Source organism: Aquarana catesbeiana, linkage group LG06, assembly GCF_042186555.1.
Source record: "Aquarana catesbeiana isolate 2022-GZ linkage group LG06, ASM4218655v1, whole genome shotgun sequence".
Taxonomy (NCBI): Eukaryota; Metazoa; Chordata; class Amphibia; order Anura; family Ranidae; genus Aquarana; species Aquarana catesbeiana.
This window is the reverse complement of record NC_133329.1, coordinates 65,552,444-65,574,449: the sequence shown is the minus strand read 5'-3', so window position 1 is coordinate 65,574,449 and position 22,006 is coordinate 65,552,444. Positions and strand designations below refer to the sequence as shown.

Below are 22,006 nucleotides of genomic sequence, written 5' to 3'. Positions count from 1 at the left end.
TCCCTTTAGAATGTAAGCTCTACGAGCAGGGCCCTCCTGTACCTTTTGTATTGAACTGTACTGTAATTGTGTTGTCCCCCTTATACATTGTAAAGCGCTGAGTAAACTGTTGGCGCTATATAAATCTCGTATAATAATAATAATAATGAATCTCACTCTTTTTCCCCTCATTTATATGAGCCAAATACATCTGAGTTCCTTCATATAAGCCATGTGTACCTGAATCTGGAAGATTAAAAAAAAAGGCAAAGTTCCCCTTCTAAAAGCACTTTTTGACCTGTTGTTATTTAACATAGGTCCACCTATTCTGGTGAGTCCATGCTGTCTAAAGGAGAGTGCACTGGGTGGTAGATTTAATTTCAGTGGAATAAGCGGAGCACCTTTAAATGTGGAACACATTTATGAACTAATATTTTGGTACTGTTGTCCATTTTTCCACATCATGGACTTTTGATGAAGTGGACTTTGTTCTTTCTATCTCATATAATATCTATACACTGTTTACACTTATGCAATATTTTTTTTGTTTTAGTGTTTAATGGTAAAATATTTATGCACTTTTTGCACTTATGTAATAATGTTTATCAAAACGAGCGCTGCTGTAATTAACATATACAATTTGCACTTGGTGGACACACTTAGTTTATCAGTAGCAGCTTGTTTTATTTCATTTTCTCTTAGTGTGAGGATTTAGTGGGCTTAGTGCTGTTGGTTTACTTTCAGCATTCAAATGAATGGGCTGAACGTGGCTCTCAGAGCCGCACAAGTGTGAAGGCAAACCTAGATTTAAATCATATTTGCCAGAGAGACTGGATGATTACCATACCTTCATAAAAAAGCTGGAAGTCCTTCTGCAGAGGTTCTTGTAGAGAGTCATGTTGGACTTTACAGGAGAAGGTCTGGTTCTGGTCATCTTTGGTTGGTATGATTGTCATGGTGCTGTTCACCTGGTACATTCCATCTTTACACAATTGTGGTTTTCCCATGAAATGATTTCTCAGGACCTCTCCATTTCTGTACCAAGTTATCAAGATATCCGGAGGGAAGAATCCAGTGGCCTTACAGGTCAGGGTGTTCTCTGTATTTGTCTGGACCTTCGTACTTTGTATAGAGAGTAGAGGTTTAGCTGCAGGGAACACAGATACAGGTATGAAGTGGGATATACTGTATATACTTTTTAGAAACCTCCATCCAAAGTAGGACAGATATGTACAAGTGTGGGGTCTTGACTGCCAAAACTGTTGTTCTTTTTAGATTTTAATAGAGTGTGGAAGGGTTAAAACCTCTGTCGGATTTTTATTGCTGCGCCTGTCTCCTAAAGGGTATTCATCTTCTCTATTTGTTTTGGTGACCATTGTCATTGGGTACAGAAAGTGATGGGAAATTCATAAAATTGGATCTTCCACCAAAACAGGATAAAGAGGTGATCTTCCGATGCTGACCCCCTGTTCCAGTGACAACAGTCTAAAGGAGAATTTTGAGTCACTTTGCAGAGATTTCCACTTGCTAAAAGCTCACCAAAAATTCAACAAGTACTTTTTCATGTTTATTATATTAAAAAAAAAATTATACCAGGTCATTCTGCCATGAAAGTCCTTGTTCAGGCACTTCCTATTGTGACCGTCGTTCTCACCCAGTAGTGCTCTTGCGTTGACAACCTGTCACACAGCATCCAATAGAGATTAGGGAGGGGCACTTTATTACACATTATGTAGGCATAGTTCACTGTTGACTGTTTGACTGTTCACTGTCTGAAGACCCATACTCTGCCACCTTCATTTTCCCCAAAATTCACAAGTTGATAACTTAAATCTCATGTCTAGGGTAAGCAGCAGGGAAGGTGACACACTTGACAAACCAAAGTCCAGCTTAAGGTACCTTTGAGATAAAGCAGATACTGTAAGTTAGAATCTATGCGGGGCATCAAAAACTTTCAATAGCCTTGGATCTTCAGAAAATTTCTGATAAAGCCCTGCCAGATCATAAACAGCCTGTACTACTCTCAACTTGCAGTCATATTACATGATTCCTATGGTAAAGGAGTTACCTTCCAAAAAAGTGGCTGCACTAATGAGGCAAAAAAATGCCTGATTTTCAAGGTCCGGGAGGCTAAGAAGACCCATTAGACCTCCTAAGAGAAATATATATAAATTCTCTTTCATATTTGGTTTCTAACAAAGCATAATTTAATTCTGCTAAATAATATGATTGTTTGTGAATTTTTAAACCTGTTATATGTAAATATAGTTGTACATTGGATAGTTGACATTAAGGGTATGTCCCTTGGGATACTATAACACAACAATACACCCCTCAGACCCTTTGATTGGGTGGAAATAATTCTGCAATGCCTTCTCAAGGGTCAAGAAAAAGCTGATGCATTTGGCAGCTGGAACTTTCGATTACCATCAAAACTACCAGGGATTCTAGATTATTATATTGGTGCTTATGACTGTTTTGTAGTGTATTTTTTGTAAATATTTAACGCACTGTTTTTTTTTTTTATAAAAAACAATATTTAAACATTCTTAGGTTGAATCTTTGAATGCTCTAATTAGAAACTAAGAACTTGGTCTCTGTGAAGAAGTTACCATGATGCTATAAATGGTGTGCATTTTTGTTAAAACACATGGGGGCAGCTACTGTGTATGTAAAGAAGCAACTGCTCTGTTAACCTGCCCCAGTGACAACCACTATTAGTCTGCTTGTGCTTTAATTGTTGTCCCATGAGCTGGAAAATCTCTGCGCAGGGTGAGGCGTTACAACATGCCCCATATGTGAGGACTACAAACAGCTGTGATGACACACATTGAGCAGGCATGACCCACCAGTGTCACTATCAGGTATCTGGTCCACAACAAGGGTGTAGGCAGGTAGAGTTTGATTGTGAATAAAAGGCAATAATAAAGGTCTTAAATGAATAGTCCCTTTAAGTATTGCAGCGGCGCTTCATGTCCAAAACTAATGGACACGCTTTCATATATAGTCCATATATGAGAAGACACACGGTAGCAGAGGAGATCTACAATAGCTTCAGCTGTGTTCAGTAAAGGGGGCCTTCCACCAAACACTTCACCACGTGAGGGAAACCTCCCCAATGGGGATGCACTCACCAGAAATACATCAATCAAAAGCCTTGTATAATAATAATAGTTCTCCACCGCTCCTGAACATCCACTAGGTGTCAGTCACGCTCTCTGCAGCTCCAGTAAACCATATGGTAGGAATAGAATGTCCACATAGTATAATATTACTTTAAAAGATTTATTCATTTAAAACATCCCCTCATATAAAATATGCGTACCAGAAAGCAATGACAATGAAACAAATGTAAAGTGCACTGTGCCTGTGTGATCTCCCGGTCACCGGAAAGCCGACAGGAGCGTTCGCTGTGTACAACAGCAGCGATGTACTTCCTGGTTCCTCCTCGGCCCGTGGAGCGCACACCTCACTTACGGTAGATCACCTCACTGACGCGTTTCGTCACCTCCTGACGTAGATCAGAAGAACCCACCCTGGGGTAGGCCTCCTATGTGACCCGCACTTGGCGCCCAACGAGGAGGGGAACATGAAGGAGGTACCACCTGCCTACACTACAAGGATGTGAAGCCAATGCTGAAGCAAATGCATACAGACAGGAAGTGGCTGAATAAGGCTGGAGATTAGCAACACTAGGATGCAAATAAAGGTAAAAAAAGTATTTTATGGGGAAAAAAACATGGCGATTGCCTGTGATACAAAGTGCTTTGGCAAACTAAAAACCCTCTAGTTAGAGATTAGATCTACATTTAACATGAAAGCAATGTTGAATTTAACATTAACATGTACCATTTTAATCTAGTAGGTACCCTTACCAAACACTTTTAATGAAATTTCCTTCTCCTTGCTTTCAGCATTGTAGATAACGGTACACATATAGGTGCCCCTATCAGAGATGGTCACATTAGATATGTGTAATGAGGCGTATCCATCCCCCAGGGATTCCATGTTGAGGGACATCCTGGGGTCTTGGGTGGAGTAGACCTTGTTGTCATATCTCAGGATGACTTTTCCCTGGAAGGTCCATAATATGATCAGGAAGTTAAGATCCAGCGTCTTATCCACCGAGAAGGAGCAGATGAGGACGATGTCCCTGGTGAAAAGGGCCCTTTGTGTAGAAGGAGCAGAGACATCCAAAGCTGCATCTATTGAGATACATTAACAGGTAAGTTTATGAAAAAGTAATACTTATAAAATTCAAAGGAGCAAAGAAAATAAAGTGCTGCTGGGGAGGGAGACAAAAAAAATAGACAAATGAAACTCTTAGTAAGTATGTAAACCTTTTGTTTCATTTTGGATAGAATTTAGAAGGGTTAGAACACCTGCTAGATATTTCTTGCTCCATGTCCCTGCTGGAGAGATTCACCTCACTATTGGTCCTGGTGACCATTGTCTCTGGTACGCAAAGTGATGGGAAATCTGAACTTTTTGATTTGTCAATGAAACAGAAGGTGAGGAGATATCTTCCCAAGGGTACACTTGCTCTAGCAAAAGCTATTTAATAGGAGATATCCCCTTAATTTGGAGAGATCTACTTTTACTTCCTGCTGTGTCTCTGGATCAATTTGGAATTCTAAAAGAAAAGGGTTTAACATTAAATACACTTTAATGCAGTTCTGTGTTAATAAAACATAAAACATTTTTTTAATGCAAGTAGTGTAAGTACCCGAGTTTGACCTAGTATCAACCTCTTGCAGCTCTACTGACATGCGTAGCGGTCAGCCCATTCCGTTGACATTGACAGTACCTGTGTGAGGTGCGCAAGGGACGGCTGAGACGCCACCGGATTTCTTCAGCTCAGGCAGGTCCAGCTTCACCGACAACAGCCTATTATCCAAGCAGCTTGTTTGTGGTTCTATCCTCCACTGTACAGTGTAACCCCCTGCTCCCCACCCCAAGATGTTATATAGGTTTTACATGTAAGTGTGCTATTTCTTTTTGTGCATAAATGACAATACAAACTGATCCTATGCCCTTGCTGTTTGCTCTTTTTCATGTTCTCCCAGCACAGCCAGAAAACTGACCGTGATATGATGGATGTGCTCTCCTGTCTAGTGTAGTCACTTTAAAATATGAAATCAAGGGACGAGCAGGATCACCAGGAATTTAACATAAAGAAGGCAATACAAAGAGAACAGGATACGTTTTAACACAGCTGCACAGCCCACGGTCACAGTCACAGTCACTCTATGGCTCAATCCACAGTCTAAGGTTATTCCTTTTGGTGTTTTTGTCGGGGTAACGTAGATGGGTATGGGGAAATTAAGTGGGATACTCCAAAAAGAACTATGTACAAAGTGAGGATGGTAAACTTCCAAATAATGATAAACCAGTTATAGGGACACACCATTACATTGAGTGAGCTTGGTTTGTGTTTGGCATCGGATTGGAAGGGTGGGTTTTGGTTAGGATGTCTGTGTCTGGTTCTGTGGTGATTGTGTTGAACCTGACCCCACATGTTCCCCCTGTATAGTTGTTTGGGGGATTCGGCTGTGTATGCTGCTGGAGTGTTGTGATGGGGATGAGGGCGGGTTGGATGGGTGTTGGTTTGGGTGCCATATGTGTGGTTTATGTGTGTGTGGGGAATGGGTTGGTATTATGCCCCGGTGAACTGGCACTTTGGGGGTTGTGTCAGTTTTTGGGGGGTGGTTCGGTGGTTGGGATGTGTGTAGGGGTCCCCTTTATGTCCTGTGAGAGGGTGCAAGGGCGTTGGGATTTTTTTTGTGTGTGTGAGTGCATTAAATATTTCACCTCTGGGAGATCTGGTGTCCGTTAGACTTTGTCCTGGGCACTGACACCTTGGACTATATGGTCAATCCATAGCTCTGGTTCCCTACATATTGGGAAATGCATATAGCCATATTTGGATAAAGTTGGTGAGCACTTTTCAAATTTTTCTGGCATTATTGCTTTCTAGAATATGATAAATATGTGTAGCACCCTGGAGTTTAGGCAAGGTTGCTCCCTACAAATTTAATTGCCAGGAGTAGTTATCCTGGTTGATTGTTAGAGATCCATTGATTTTTCCCTAAGTTTGGCCTTGTTGCACTTTTCTCTTCTACCACTTTGTGGCCGGGGGAACTTGGTGGTACTAGATATGAGAAGGGCAACCCAAGGTCAGGTTATGGATATTAGGGGTATCTCAGCCAATGGGCAGGGGTTTTCTTGAATCCCTTGGCCTGTTGGGAGAACCTATATATTTAGGTGGTCAGGTAAACTATGTTCTGTGCCACCTGGACTGCTGTCTGGGTGGACGTGTGTCGTATTGCCCAGGACCTTAGGCTGGAGATTGGGCCTATCCTGGGCACATCTGGCTGCTAGGCTGTCTGAGGGCCTATCCAGAAGCAAGAGAGCAGCGCAGGGTTGGGATTGCGGCTTGCAGTCCAACCAAAAGTGACAGTTTTGTCGGCCGAAGAACCTGTGGTGGTCGAAGGTAGAGGGGATGCAGTCGCCAGTAAGGGACTATCCGCCTAATTACCAGGGACCACAGTGAATAGCTGAAGCAAGTACCCAAGCCATATTCTCACCAACTGGGAACGATGAAGAATCAGGAAACTTCAGTGGGAATCAAGCCAGGGACCCAGCCAGCGGAGGTGACGCTTGCAGAGAAGCCTTGTGTGTCAAGCCAGGGACTGAGCAGGCCAGTTTGAGTGAAGCTTGAGAGATATCTAGATTGCCAAGCTAGGGACCCAGCAAAGAGGCAGGGGTAGCGCTTGAGGAAGATACTGTAATGGATGTGGTTGGAATATCATGGTGAAATGTCTATTCCAAAATATATATAAATACATGTTTTATTTTTCTGACATTAATCAGCTTCTATGCTTAGAAGCCTTAAAACATATTCAGTAGATATCAAAGCTTACCCCCTTCTTACTGTGGAGCTGAACTGCAAGAGTTAACAGAGAAGTTCGCACCTGCTTCCAAGAATACACTCAAAAAAATAACAAGATAACACCAATGTTTTAAAAGAAGCAAGAACATTGCAAGAACATAGCTACTTCCTCAAATGGACGACCCAGCTAAAAGCCAATACTTTGTCACATACTTTGTCAGTATATATATTTATATATTTGTGGTTGTTTTGTGGTTTGCATGCGCCAGCCTTATCTGATGTATCTTAATCTTAACAAAATGGTATATAAGTCTTGAAAAGAGGAAATATTAAACAGAAAGTATTTTACTCTGAACTGAGTGTCTCAGCGTAATCACTTCAGCACGTGAATGCTCTAAAATCAATTTGGATAGGAGATAGATATAAAAATATCAGACTTTGGTTTTGATACAAAACAATACCACCGTGAAGTTTGGAGGAGCTCAAGAGATTCAGTGTCAGTGAATCAGTGGGTCTAGTAAGAGACCGGGAGCTCAGTGTACTAAAGAACTACAAGGAGCGATTGTAGTGAAAGTGAAGGAACTTTTAAGCCTTGTGTTTGGAACTGTTAAAGACTGTTGCCATAGTAGATAGCATTCCTACACATGCAGATGTGGTGTCTTGCTGGATGCCTTTCCCTGCATGGCTGCCCTACTATTGAAGTCTCTGAGTCTGCCATTTAATCTTGCAACCACCTAAGGATGTCCTGGCCTTAACCCTCTCTTCCCCAAAAAAAAGGGTTTATTAAGAGAAATAAACCTTCTTTTGCATCCAAGAAGTGTCTGGCGCCCAATAACTTTAACTACTCTGCACCCATCATGCCTAACACTCCACTACATACAGAAGGATGTCAGCTGTCCCTGTCCCTGGAGGTTCTCATTAGATCAAAGGAGGCCTGGGACCTTGCTACAGTATCTCACAAGAGTGAGTACACCCCTCACATTTATGTAAATATTTTCTTCTATCTTTTCATGTGACAACACTGAAGAAATGACACTTTGCTACAATGTAAAGTGGTAAGTGTACAGCTTGTATAACAGTGTAAATTTGCTGTTCCCTCAAAATAACTCAACACACAGCCATTAATGTCTAAACCGCTGGCAACAAAAGTGAGTACACCCCTAAGTGAAAATGTCCAAATTGGGTCCAATTAGCCATTTTCCCACCCCGGTGTCATGTGATTTGTTAGTGTTAAAAGAGTTCAGGTGTGAATGGGGGGCAGGTATGTTAAATTTGGTGTTATTACTCTCACTCTCTCATACTGGTTACTGGTTCAACATGGCACCTCATAGCAAAGAACTCTCTGAGGATCTGAAAACAAGAATTGTTGCTCTACATAAAGATGTATAGGGGCGTGTCCGGACATCCAGCAAGGAGGACGTGTGGATGCTGAGCTCCACACATTCAGCTGTAAATCCACAGCCATCCTTGCCCAATCTAGCCTGGAGAAACCTCAGCTCTCTAGGATTACCATCCAGACTCCCCCAACTTTCGATTTGGCCGACTATTAGCAGAATCTGACCGGCCCCACCAGATCCTCTCAGGCCTGTAGCTAGGCCCACACTGCAGAGACCAATCGCCATCTTGGAATCGGCGGATCGCTCGGATCCCTCTGCTCTCCTCTCCCGTGAGCCCGGGAACCACTGATCTACAGCTGCCGCTACACTAGAGAGCACCGGGCGGCCGTCTAGAGGAGGATTGAGGCCCTGGGATACCCAGATCTGAGCTCCGGCTTCCGCGGCCTGACGCCATCTTGCGGCCTGCTGCTCCGGCCCTTCACATCTCACATCCCTCTGACGCAGTGAGTAACGGGCCTGCTGGCCATTTACATGTTCCCCTGAAGGTGACTGCGCAGTGGTGGGGTTCCGCTCCCTGATCCGGTCGGAGGATCTTGAGACACTTATAGAGCGGTGTTTGCTGGGTCGGCCGCCAGCTCTGGGAAAGTCCCTGGCTTCGGCCTACCCTCGGTAGTCGGCGGCCATCTTGCTGCTCCCAGTACACCCCATCTCTCTGGGCCTAGTGTATATCCCCCTCCATAATAAGATCTGGCACATCTACCAACCCGACATACACTGCAACTACAGGGGTCACTACTGCTACACTCATTGAAGAAATAGTGGCCACTATGAAGAATATTATTTAGTTTTTAAAAAAAAAAATTTTTTTTTTTTTTGAATGGACTTTTTTTTTTTTTTTCTTTCTTATTTTAACATCAGAATAAAGGGGCGTGGCTTGGCGCGCAAGGTGTAAGGCCGCACCGTGACTGAACTCCGGGGGGCTGCGAGGCCCGGGTCCCAATTACCGCCGCTTTGAAAACGATTATGTCCGCTCGGCTAAAAAGGGCGACACACGGACACACTCTCCGCTCTCTGATTACCCCTAAAAAGAAAACCTCCCCAGGAAACCTCAGCAAGTTTAGATACAGCGGAGGTGGGAAATCTACCAAGATGGCGCTGACACACAGACACAACATGGAGGATGACATAGAAGATGACGAGGTGTCCCTACCAGCATCTGAAGACTCTGCAGGTAATTTTGATAAGGACAAACCTCTGACTTACGCTATTATGACCGATATAGCTGCAGATATCAAAAGATCGTTTACCTCAGCTATAACAGATATTAAAACGGAGCTATTGAAACTTTCTGAACAAATGGCTGTGTCTGAGCGCGCTGGGAGGAGGAGAGATAAAGCACTGTCCAGATTAGACGACATTACCAATGCACATAACCAACATCTAATTGACATGAACAGACACTTAGAAGATTTAGACAACCGAGGAAGAAGGCACAACATAAGAGTACGTGGAATTCCAGAAAATGTTAACCCAGACCAAATCAAGCCTGCACTGACCTCCATATTCAACGGCCTTTTAAATAGACCTGAACACTCTCCCATAGATTTTGACAGAGCCCACAGAGCTCTCAGACCTAGAGCTCCAGATGATAATCCTCCCAGGGACATCATTTGTTGCCTTCCCAATTTCAGTTTAAAGGAAGAAGTATTACAAAAAGCAAGGTCCAATGACCAGATCTTGTTTAATGATAACACAATACAACTATTTCAAGACCTATCACCCATAACACTAAAAAACAGAAGGGCACTGAAACCCCTCCTGGAGGTTCTAAGAGAAAGGAACATAAATTACAGATGGAAATTTCCTTTTGCTCTCCAAGCTTCATACATGGGCAAACAATACACACTCAGAACTCCCAGTGAGCTGAACAGATTCTGTGAAAACCTTCAAATTACGCCAGTAGCATTGCCTGACTGGTACTCAGAATTTCTGCTTCCCCCTGAAATTACCAATCCTCCAGCCTTCGGTGGATCAGATATGTTCCATACACCCTCCCAGCAGGGGAAAATCCGCAGAAACGCCAACAGAAACAGTTACGACTCTCCTTCTTCCTCCAAAAGCGCCAAAAGTCAAAGATGAAAATAAACCTGACTTACCGAACACTCTTAATCCAACCATCGCGACATTTACCTGGATTATACCTAAGACAGTCTTTTGATCTTCATCCCCTTTCACCACAATTACCAATTTTTGGTCTCTATTTTATTCCTTGGAGAAGAGAGGGAAGGAAGAAAAGAAAAGAAAGTTTTTTTTTTTGTTTTTTTTTTTTTGTTGTTTTTTTTTGTTTTTTTTTCCAATACTTCTGCCTCAAATCCTCACTAATATGTTGTCCAAAGCCAAAAGCACTAAAACTGCTGCAGGATCCCTTCTCTGAACATCCACTAGAGGGCAATCCTACACAACACTTAACATCCTACTCTAACTTCTAAAGATCCCTCCCTGGGAGTATACAAAGCTCAATACCTACTGGAAATATTCCCTGCTACCTGCACTTATTAAAAAACACAGGTTCTACATAGATGAAGAGGAAATCAAGGGATAAGAGACACATATTTTATATACCCATCATGTGAGAACATATACATGCAGATCTGGAAGCAGATTCTAGCATTGAATCCCTCCCACATCCGCTTCTACTGAAGAATACATCCGATATGGGAATCTACCTAGATGACAGCCAGACTCTCAATATTAATCCACACTTAATAACTTTTCTTTCACAGGAGCTATAATTGCCTACAAGAAATACACTCTTAAAACCACAAAACTGTTACCAACTGAACAGGCTTCTTCATTCGGGTTTACCTCTGTATCCAGAAACAAGGGTGACATACACTAAACCTTTATCATGAGACTATAAACCATAGCTAGAAGTTTAAGTATTCGGCCCACCTGTGACATCTCTAGCTATGCAGTGATTACACAGATATACGGCTGCATGTTTGCTAATATGCAACACCCAACCCTTTCACTGTAGGATCTTCAAATACCACCAGATTGAAAGGACTTTGGATAATATGAGACCTCGCATGCCTGGACTTACCTTTTCTTAAGCGTTAGATAGGAAGCTTCCAAGTGAACCTGCTTACAGACCCTTCATTTTATATTAAGTCGCAGAATCAGACATAATTCCATATAGCTTGTTTGAACTTGAACCATAGAATACTAATATAGAAGTTCTAATCTTTATACAGTACTTTTTGAGTTTCTGATCCTGAGACATACTTAAACATAAGAATAGATTAGATCATCTAACTCACTTCAAGTTATTGGATTATACTAGACTAGAACAGAGAATACCCTGCTAAACTCAGGGTTAAGGTATCACGATGTTAACTGTTAATTGGTTTGAAAGGTTTTGATTTTCTTTTTCAAATGTTTTACATGTTAACCGCCCTTTCCATCCTACGCAGAACATCACTAAATGTATGTAACAGACGGGATGAACGTTATGGGGTTTTTTCCACATTTACAGGTATCTGTCTTATACCCTCTTCTTTAACATTCAAGCAGGTTGTCGTCCTTAGTGGCTGACCGGACTACGGTTGGCGATATTTCTACATGATAATAAGCGGCCTAAAACCCACCTCTCACACTATCTTTTTTAACATACCCGGGTCTCGCAGTACCCTGCGAGACAGACCCAGTTACCAAACTCACAAACATAACAAACAACGTATTTCGACACTAACGCGCCTCCCACTTTCCCTCCAGAGTACATAGTAGTACCTATTATATCTAGGTCACTAACTAGCTCCTCACTTTCTAGGTGAGATTAGAGCACACACTCAACCACCCCTTTTTCAATCCACCCCAACTTATCCTACCTCCCTTGTCCCCCCTCTTCTCCCCTGGAGTACGCCAAAAGAGACCAGAACATCTCATATAATAAATAACTATTAGACAAAAACCACTTGACTCAATATATACACCTGAATTTTCTGACAACTTACATTATGGCATATAAATTCCTGGGAAAAGCACCAACTTTAATTTCCCACAATGTCAACGGCCTGAACATACCTGAAAAAAGAACAAAAATGCTCAAAGAATTGAAAAAAACGATGCCGTCAATAGTGTTTTTACAAGAAACACATTTTAAAAGCAAACATATACCCAAATTTACAGACAACGTATTCACAGAAATGTAACACGCCACTAACCCTTTAGCCAAAACAAAAGGAGTATCAATCCTCATTAACAAAAACTCCCCCTTCAAAATCCAACAAAAACTTGTAGATCCAGAAGGACGCTATCTTTTCCTTAAAGGAGATTGGGCAGGATCACCCGTCACATTAGCTAACGTATATTTCCCAAACTCCACCCACATCCCATTTTGTCGTAAAATCATAGACGAACTAAAATGGTTCGCTGAAGGATGTATAATCTTGGGTGGAGACTTCAATGTTCCCCTCTCCCCCCAAAAAGACACATCAACAGGCCACACCATCCTAACATACAGAATCCTCAGACGCCTCAAATTACTCTTAAACTCCTTATCACTAGTAGACACTTGGAGACTCATCCACACGAATGAAAGAGACTACACCTTTTTCTCAAACCCACACAAACGATACTCCCATATTGACTTAATCTTCGTTTCACAGAGAGATCTAAACAAACTAGAAGCAGCAGAGATAGGCATAGTCGCTCTCTCAGACCATGCCCCCACGGCTATATCTATGCGACTTGACTCACCTCAACAAACGACCTTTAATTGGAGACTCAATGCATCACTTCTAACCGACCAAAGAGTGAAAGACGAAATACAGGACACTTTGACAGACTACTTTAGGAATAACCTAGATACAGATACCAACCCTTTGACTAACTGGGAAGCTCACAAAAGCGTTATAAGAGGTCATCTAATGAAATGGGGTTCTAGATTAAAAAGAGAGAAAGAAAAGGAAATTTCCAAACTGACCTCACAAATAGCAAAATTGGAAACTCCTCACAAACAATCCCTCTTAATCTCAACAGAGGAGGAATTGATCCGTTGTAGGAACTCCCTAAAATCATTACTAGACCTGAAGACCAAAAAAGCACTTTTCTTCAAAAAAAGCATATTTTTTGAATATGGGGACAAAAGTGGGAAACTATTAGCCAAAGCTCTCAAAGATTAGACACAAGCCGGAAAAGTACATGCCATACGAGACAAAGACGGAATACTTAGACATAAACCTACTGATATTGCGGATCTATTTCATAAATTTTACTCAAAATTATACAATCTCCCTGAAAAACATAAACCCACACATCTAAACATGACGAAACAAGAAATGATACATCAATTTTTGAAAAACAGCAAAATACCCTTACTTCCCCAAGTTGACATAAACAAACTAGAGGAACCTATCTCCACAAATGAATTACTTGAAGCGATTAAAGATCTTAAGACAGGGAAAAGCCCAGGCCCAGACGGCTTTACCTCACAATATTACAAAACATACACTCAAGCTTTAAATAAACCACTTATCTCAGCTTTCAATTACCTGGCAAAACACAATCATGACCACGATTCGTTCCTCATGGCCCATATCGCAGTAATCCCCAAACCTGACAAAGACCATACAGACTGTGCCAACTACAGACCTATATCTTTACTAAATATAGATTTAAAAATCTTAGCCAAAATACTAGCAAACAGACTGAAACCCCTCCTCTCAAAGATCATAGGCCCAGAACAAGTAGGTTTCATGCCAGGCAGAGAGGCACGTGACAATACAACCAAAGCACTTTAACTTAATTCACCATGCTCACAACTCTAAGATAAAAGGACTCCTTCTCTCTACAGACGCCGAGAAGGCTTTCGATAGAATCTCATGGGACTATATGATGTCTACTTGCTCCCATATTGGACTAAACGAAAATATGCTATCTTGGATCTCAGCACTCTATCGAAATCCCCAAGCTAGAATCAAAGTCAACAATATTCTCTCAGATCCAATTAAAATACGAAACGGGACTCGTCAAGGCTGCCCTCTCTCACCCCTTCTATTTATCATTTCTTTAGAACCCCTAATAAGAACAATCAAATTATCTGCGGACATCAAAGGTTTCAGAGTAGGAGACAAAGAATATAAAATTGCCGCCTATGCGGATGACCTCTTATTTTTCTTGACACAACCACATATCTCTATTCCAAACCTTGAGAAACACTTCAAAATCTTCGGCTCTATCTCCAACTTCAAAATTAACAAATCCAAATCTGAGGCACTGAACATTAATTTACCAATAGACCAACTCAAATTAATGAAAGACAATCATAATTATAAATGGGAACATAATACCTTGAAATATCTAGGAATAAATCTAACCAGCAATATAGACTCACTATATTCTCATAATTACAAACCCCTTCTCACCACATTGAATAGAGACCTTCAAAAATGGTCAACCAAATCTTTCTCTTGGTTCGGCAGAGCCTCAATTCTAAAAATGACAATTTTACCGAGATTACTTTATCTTTTCAATACACTCCCCATCAAAATCCCCGAAACCTTCTTTACCAACCTTCTCAGAACACAAAGACGCTTTCTTTGGGCTGATAGAAGACCCAGAATAAATCTCAATTTACTATCACTACCCAAGCATAGAGGGGGAATAGGACTCCCAAATTTTAAAAAATACCATCAAGCATCCCACATCACAAGAATCATTGACTGGCACTGCCATAGCTTAAATAAAGACTGGATCCAACTAGAACAAGCTCTAAGCCCCTTCAACCTAACCTTTTATCCATGGTCCATACATTCTAAAACGGATAAGACTATAAAACATCCCCTAATAGCAAACACACTTGAAGTTTGGCATAAGGTAGCTCGTACTCATAACTTAGCCTCAATCCCTGGTCCACTGACTCCTGTTACCAATAACCCTGACTTCATTCCAGGTCTACACCTGAGGAATATGCCGACCCGCACAGCCTCCCAATGCCTGGTAAACTCTAAGATCAAACCCCTAGACATACTCAAAACAGAGTGGGAAGGATCACCTCCTGGATCATGGCTTTATATGCAACTCAAAAGCTTCCTGTTAAATAGCAAACACAGAGCATTTTACAGCTTACCATTACTCCCTCTAGAAGAACTATGCTTTAAAAGATCACCAGTAACTAATACCACTTCTCTAGCTTACTGCTTGTTAAACCAAAAACAGCACTCAGATGACCTAAAACATAAAGAAAAGTGGGAAAAAGATCTAAAAACTAAGATTTCCTCTAAACAATGGGAGAATGCCTGTATAATGACTCATAAATGTTCTTTAAGCACAAAATATCAGGAGATCTCTTACAAAATACTCACCCAGTGGTATATCACACCACATAAAGCCAGGAGGTGGTCCCCTACAACCTCAGACACCTGTTGGCGTTGCGGGGCAGATGTTGGTACCTTTCTACACATATGGTGGGAATGCCCACCACTATATGTTTTCTGGGAAACAGTAATAAAATGGACTAAACTCATAACAGATTCTAAAATTGAATTTAATGCTGCCACTTGCCTAATAAACGTAAATGAACTCTCCATAAGCAGATACAAAAAATCCCTTTCTAGGCATCTACTACTAGCTGCTAAAACACTTATACCCCTCCATTGGAAGACCACACACATCCCAAATATTAAAGATTGGCTAGAAAGAATTAATTATATATACAAGATGGAGGAGATCGCCGCTATGAAGAAAGAAAATAGTACGAATTTCAATCATACCTGGCAACCTTGGTTATTATTTGTCCACTCTTCAGTTTTTAATTCTCTTACTAATTAATACCTTTTAAGAAACCGACTGCTGCTCCATTATAAGATTGCTCTTTGCCACATTATGATCTAACACTACTTAAGCTTTCCTTTACTTGTTGGTTAATGATTATAACATCTTATGTACTTAACTGTAACAATTTTCAAATGCCGTCTTTCACTAAAATGAGATCATTATTATTTACTATCGTACTCCTTTTTCTGCCCCTTTCTCTCCCTCCCCTCCTTCTTTCCTACCTAACACCCCCACCCCACCCCCTTCCCCCTTTCTGTTTCCCCACCCCTTTTTTTTTTTTTTTTTTTTCTTTTTCCTCCCCCCCCCCCCTCCCCTTCTATACCTCAACCGTTTCCTTCCCTAAAAAAAAAAAGTTTTTAAATATATTCATAAATTCCAAAAGTCACTTACTCAGCTACATGACGAAATTTCACACGCAAGCAACAGATACTAAATGTAAATCCTTTAAATATAGATAATTGTTATACTTTCTAAATTGTATTATATGCAGTTAATTGTAACATCACAAACTTTAATAAACCTTTGATTGTGAAAAAAAAAAAAAAGATGTATAAACCAAAAAAGAGAAACAAGGGCTTTTTTATACAATAATATCCATATAACATTATTTACCGAGTATCGGTAGTGTCACTCTAGTCAGGAAAGCTGCATATATATAAAAAAAACAGGGTTGTTCTTATCAAGAGTATAAGGAACCAGAGGACCAAATGAGTGACACAGCATACAATGTAAGGAAAAATAGAAAAATATAATATATTTATTAATCAATTAAAATATCATTATTCTCCCCATTGGGAGATGATGGTTATGACACTGATAACATGACAAATATCCAGAGATTACCGTGTCAGATAGTCTCTAGATATGGCAACACACAGCACAAGACAACAGACACAAAACATTACAATTAAACAAATAAACAATCGTCCGGACGCCAGATATCTATGTGTGGATGTCCATGCCAAGACCAATATGTCTTGTGTGCATTAAATAATATTAAGTAATTAATGGCATGGGCATCCACACAGGGGTCCCTGGACTAAGTCCACAGACTAATGATGGAAAGAAGGGATGTAGGTCTGATAGTAAGCCTGTAAAGTCAATTAGCTGTAATTGGAAGATCTGAGTTGGATATAGTTTTCTTGATCATATGGAAGGAAATGTATATAAAAATAGAATTAAGTTGAGGGAACAGTTTGCAATGCTGTTAGTGATGTGGATGTATAGTCCAGATTAAATCCAAGGCACTAGCTGTAGGATATCCTATAGTACAAGGAGACCTGTCAGAGGCGTAACTAGAACCTTCAGGGCCCCGGTGCAAGAAACCATGATGCCCCCCCCCTTCCATCCGAGCCCTGGGCTTCCAATTTTGGGAGGGTGTCCATGGACATCCTCCCAAAAAAGTGCTTCCCACATGCCCCCTGGGACGTGCATCCAGCGCAATCACAGTGGCCCATTACCATGTGATGTCAGCTGATCGCATGTAAAGAGACTTGCCAGTTATCCACAGCCCTTTCCTCCCACGCTGTGTCTGTGTTAGGAAAGGACTGCCATTAACTGTCAAGAATGTCAGTAAATTGTTTACACTGATAATCAGTGCCCCAATCATCAGTACCATCTATCAGTGCCCATCAATGCTGCCTATCAGTGCTCATCAATGCCGCCTATCAGTGCCCAACAATGCCGCCTATCAGTGTCCAACAATGCCGCCTACAAGTGTTACCTATCAGTGCTCATTAATGCCGCCTATTAGTGCCCATTAAATCTGCCTATCAGCACCACCTATCAGTGCTCATTAATGCTGCCTAACAGCGTCCATCCGTGCCACCTATCAGTACTCTTCAATGCTGTCCATCAGTGCGTATCAATACTGCCTATCAGTGTTCCTCAGTGACCATCAGTGCAGCCTATCAGTTCTGCCTATCAGTGCTCATCAACGCCCATCAGTGCCACCTATAAGTGCCCATCTATGCCTCCTATCAGTGCAGCCTATCAGTGCCCCCTATCAGTGCCTCCCTTCAGTGCTCATCAGTAAATCCTATTAGTGCCTCCCATCGGTGCCCCACTATCAGTGACTTCTATCAGTGTCCCCTATCAGTGACACCTATCTGTGTCCCCTATCAGTGCCCCCTATCAGTGTCCCCTATCAGTGCCTTCTATCAGTGTCCCCTATCAGCGTCCCCTATCACCCCCCCCCCGATTAGTGTCCCCTATCAGTGCCTGTTATACCTGAAAGGTTCCACATGTACTGTCACTTTAAGGCTGGCTCCACCCAGGAGTGATGACAAGGGTCAAGGGGTATAGTAGCCATCTTAGAGCACATGTAAGGAAGCATATAAGATGTACCTGTCCTGAGATGCATGTTGCAGTGTACAGTGTGTACTGAAATAAACATCCATTGTTCCAGAGTCTTGTGTCTCTCACAACTCAGAGGATATAACAGTGGCGACGAGGATGGGATTTACAAAGTGTCTATCAGTCTGAGAGAGAGACAAAGGCAGTGTAGATTGTCATCTGGATAAAAGCAATCACAGAGCCCAGCAGGAAAATGTCATTGATTGGGACATTAGGTGAATTTGATGGGGAGCAGACATCCTGGAGTTCCTGGGTTGAGAGACTGGAACAGTATTTCAGTGCAAATGCCATCCCAGACAACAGGCAAGTAGCAGTATTTCTGACAGTGGTTGGTGCTAAGACATATGACACTCTTATGCCCCGTACACACGGTCGGACTTTGTTCGGACATTCCGACAACAAAATCCTAGGATTTTTTCCATCGGATGTTGGCTCAAACTTGTCTTGCATACACACAATCACACAAAGTTGTCGGAAAATCCGATCGTTCTAAACACGGTGACGTAAAACACGTACGTCTGGACTATAAACGGGGCAGTGGCCAATAGCTTTCATCTCTTTATTTATTCTGAGCATGCGTGGCACTTTGTCCGTCGGATTTGTGTACACACGATCAGAATTTCCGACAACGGATTTTGTTGTCGGAAAATTTTATCTCCTGCTCTCCAACTTTGTGTGTCGGAAAATCCAATGGAAAATGTCCGATGGAGCCCACACACGGTCGGAATTTTCCACAACACGCTCCGATCGGACATTTTCCATCGGAAAATCCGACCGTGTGTACGGGGCATTAGAGATCTCCTTTCCCCTATAAAGCCAGCAACTAAGACATTGGCAGAGCTCCTGACACTGTTAGAGGATCACTTCCAGCCTAAACCACTAGAGATTGCAGAAAGATTTCGGTTTTATCAGCGGCAGCCAGGTGAAGAAATTAAAGCTTATGTGCTCGCCCTTCGCAGACTAGCCTCTACCTGTTCTTTTGGGGAGTATCTACCTACTGCACTGAGAGATAAGTTTGTAATGGGACTGAATTGTGAGTCTAGCCAAAAGAGACTTTTAACAGAGAAAGATCTTACCCTTACAAAGGCAATTGAAATAGCTTCAGTGATGGAAATGGCTGTGAAAGATACAGAGGAATTGAACCCCCAGGGCAGAAGGGAAGAGGTGAAACAAGAAGTTTTCAGAACAGCAGTCAAGCCAACTGCCGCAAACTGGAAATACAGACCCCCACCAAGCCGGGAGTCAGCCTGCTACCGTTGTGGAAATACAGACCATGACTACAAAGTCTGCAGGTTTAAGGATCAGACCTGTCATAATTGCGGTAAGACAGGCCATCTTAAACGAGTTTGCCGTAGCAAGAAGGTGTGAGATAAACAACCTCTGAACCCCAAGACAAAGACATATATGGTGGGAAGATATACATCATCATCTGAGTCAGAGGATGAGGAAGTGCTCCACAGATTAGAGATACATCATATGCATTCAGCACCCTCCGCAATGACTGTAGAGGTAACTGTGGAGGGAAAGAAACTCAAGATGGATGTAGACACAGGAGCAGCAGTTTCAGTTATCACACAGAAACAATGGAGACAACTTCAGACCCAAACAACTGTCCGCCCAACACCAATCAAACTGCAGACGTATTCAAAGCAGATACTCCCCCCACTGGGTTACGCGAAAGTACAGGTATTATACAAGGGTCAGACAAAGAGACTGCCATTATATATCCTAGAAAATGGGGGACCCCCTCTCTTTGGGAGGGACTGGATTGCTCACTTTGGTATGCCAGACATCACCATAAATCCCTGTAACACTGTTACAATTCCATTAGAAGATAATGAGGGATGGGTGATGTCCCTGAAGCAGCGTTTCTCAAAGATCTTTGATGACCAGTTGGGGAAAATAAAGCACGACTGTGTAAGACTCAAGCTGAAACCCAACGCTCAGCCTAAGTTCTTTAAAGCTCGGACAGTACCTTTCGCACTGCGAGCAGGAGTGGAAGCAGAACTAAGTCGGCTGGAGGAACAAGGTGTCATCTCCAAGGGAGAGCACAGCGAGTGGGCATCACCAGTTGTACCAGTAAAGAAAGCGAATGGGGACTTACGCATTTGTGGTGATTTCCGCATGGCACTGAACTCCCAACTGGAGATAGACCAGTATCCTCTACCCAGAGTAGATGACATTTTTACCTCTCTTGCAGGGGGCCAAAAGTTCACCAAGCTTGATCTCAGACAAGCATATTTACAGTTTGAGGTCCATCCTTCTTCCCGCAAGTTTCTAACCATCAACACCCACAAGGGACTGTATGAATACAATTGGATAGTGTTTGATGTAGCCTTTCATTGCCTTTGGCAATGAAAAATGGACGAGATTTTGGCGGACATTCCTTTCACGCAGTGCCTGCTAGATGACATGCTCATCACAGGACGGACAGAGCAGGAACACAAGCAGAACGTGGAACTTGTGTTGGCGAGACTCCAAGAACAGGGTCTAAAAGTGAACTTAGCAAAATGCCAATTCATGGTGCCTAAATTGGAGTTTTGTGGCCACCTTGTGGATGCAGAGGGTATACACACCACGGAAGCCAAGGTTGATGCTTTAGTCAAAGCTTCAGCCCCAACCAATGTCCAGCAGTTGAGATCATACCTTGGCTTGCTGAACTATTACCACAAATTCCTGCCAGATCTGGCACACACCTTGTTTCCGCTGAAGAAGCTTTTGGAAAAACACTCAAGATGGGACTGGTCGGCTGCATGCCAACGGGCTTTTGAAGTCTCTAAGCGGAAGCTGTTGGCGTCACGCATGCTCGTGCACTATGACCTCCAGAAGCCTCTCACCTTGGCTTGTGATGCCTCACCCTATGGTCTGGGTGCTGTACTATCTCACATCTTACCACATGGGTCAGAAAAACCAGTGGCATTTGCCTCCAGGTCTTTGACAAAAGCAGAAAGCAATTACTCACACATTGACAAAGAGGCTCTAGCGCTGATATGGGCATTTAAGAAGTTTCATCTTTACCTGTATGGTAGGGAATACACCATACTGACAGACCATAAACCACTCCTTCAGATCTTTAGCCCTGACAAAGGCATCTCTCAGACTACTGCGGCCCGCCACCAACGCTATGCCCTATTCTTGGGAGCATACAGCTACAAAATCTAGTATCGCGGTCATGATGCCAATGCGAATGCGGACGCAATGTCCCGACTGACAGGGAAGTCGATGGACTCTTTTCCACCGGTCAAGAGTTGTCGTTACACCAGCCTGTCCTTCTTGTCTTCTGGGAAGATAGCAGCCTATACAGCCAAGGATACCTTTCTGAAAACAATACTCTCCTCAGTACGGTCCAGTTGGCCTGCAACCGTCACACAGGATTATGAACGTTATTTCCGTAGGCGTATGGAATTAACTGTGGCTGGCAACTGTGTTTTATGGGGAGACCGAGTGATCATTCCACAGACCCTCCGGAGACACATTCTGGGCTTGCTACATACTGGTCATCCCGGGGGCACACGTATGAAACAAAAGGCCCGAGGCTATGTGTGGTGGCCAAACCTAGACTCAGATATCACAACTTATGTGAATGCTTGTGCTGGATGTGCACAAA

The 22,006-nt window shown here is 42.3% G+C and overlaps 1 gene segment (V, D, J or C); it reads right to left on the bottom strand.

The window, feature by feature from the left end:
* The window catches only part of LOC141148574 (Ig heavy chain C region, secreted form-like), a 366,575-nt gene that overhangs the window by 132,795 nt on the left and 211,774 nt on the right, over window positions 1-22,006 (bottom strand). The window contains 1 exon segment of the C gene segment in view: window positions 827-1,126. Within this exon segment, the coding sequence occupies window positions 827-1,126 (300 nt within the window).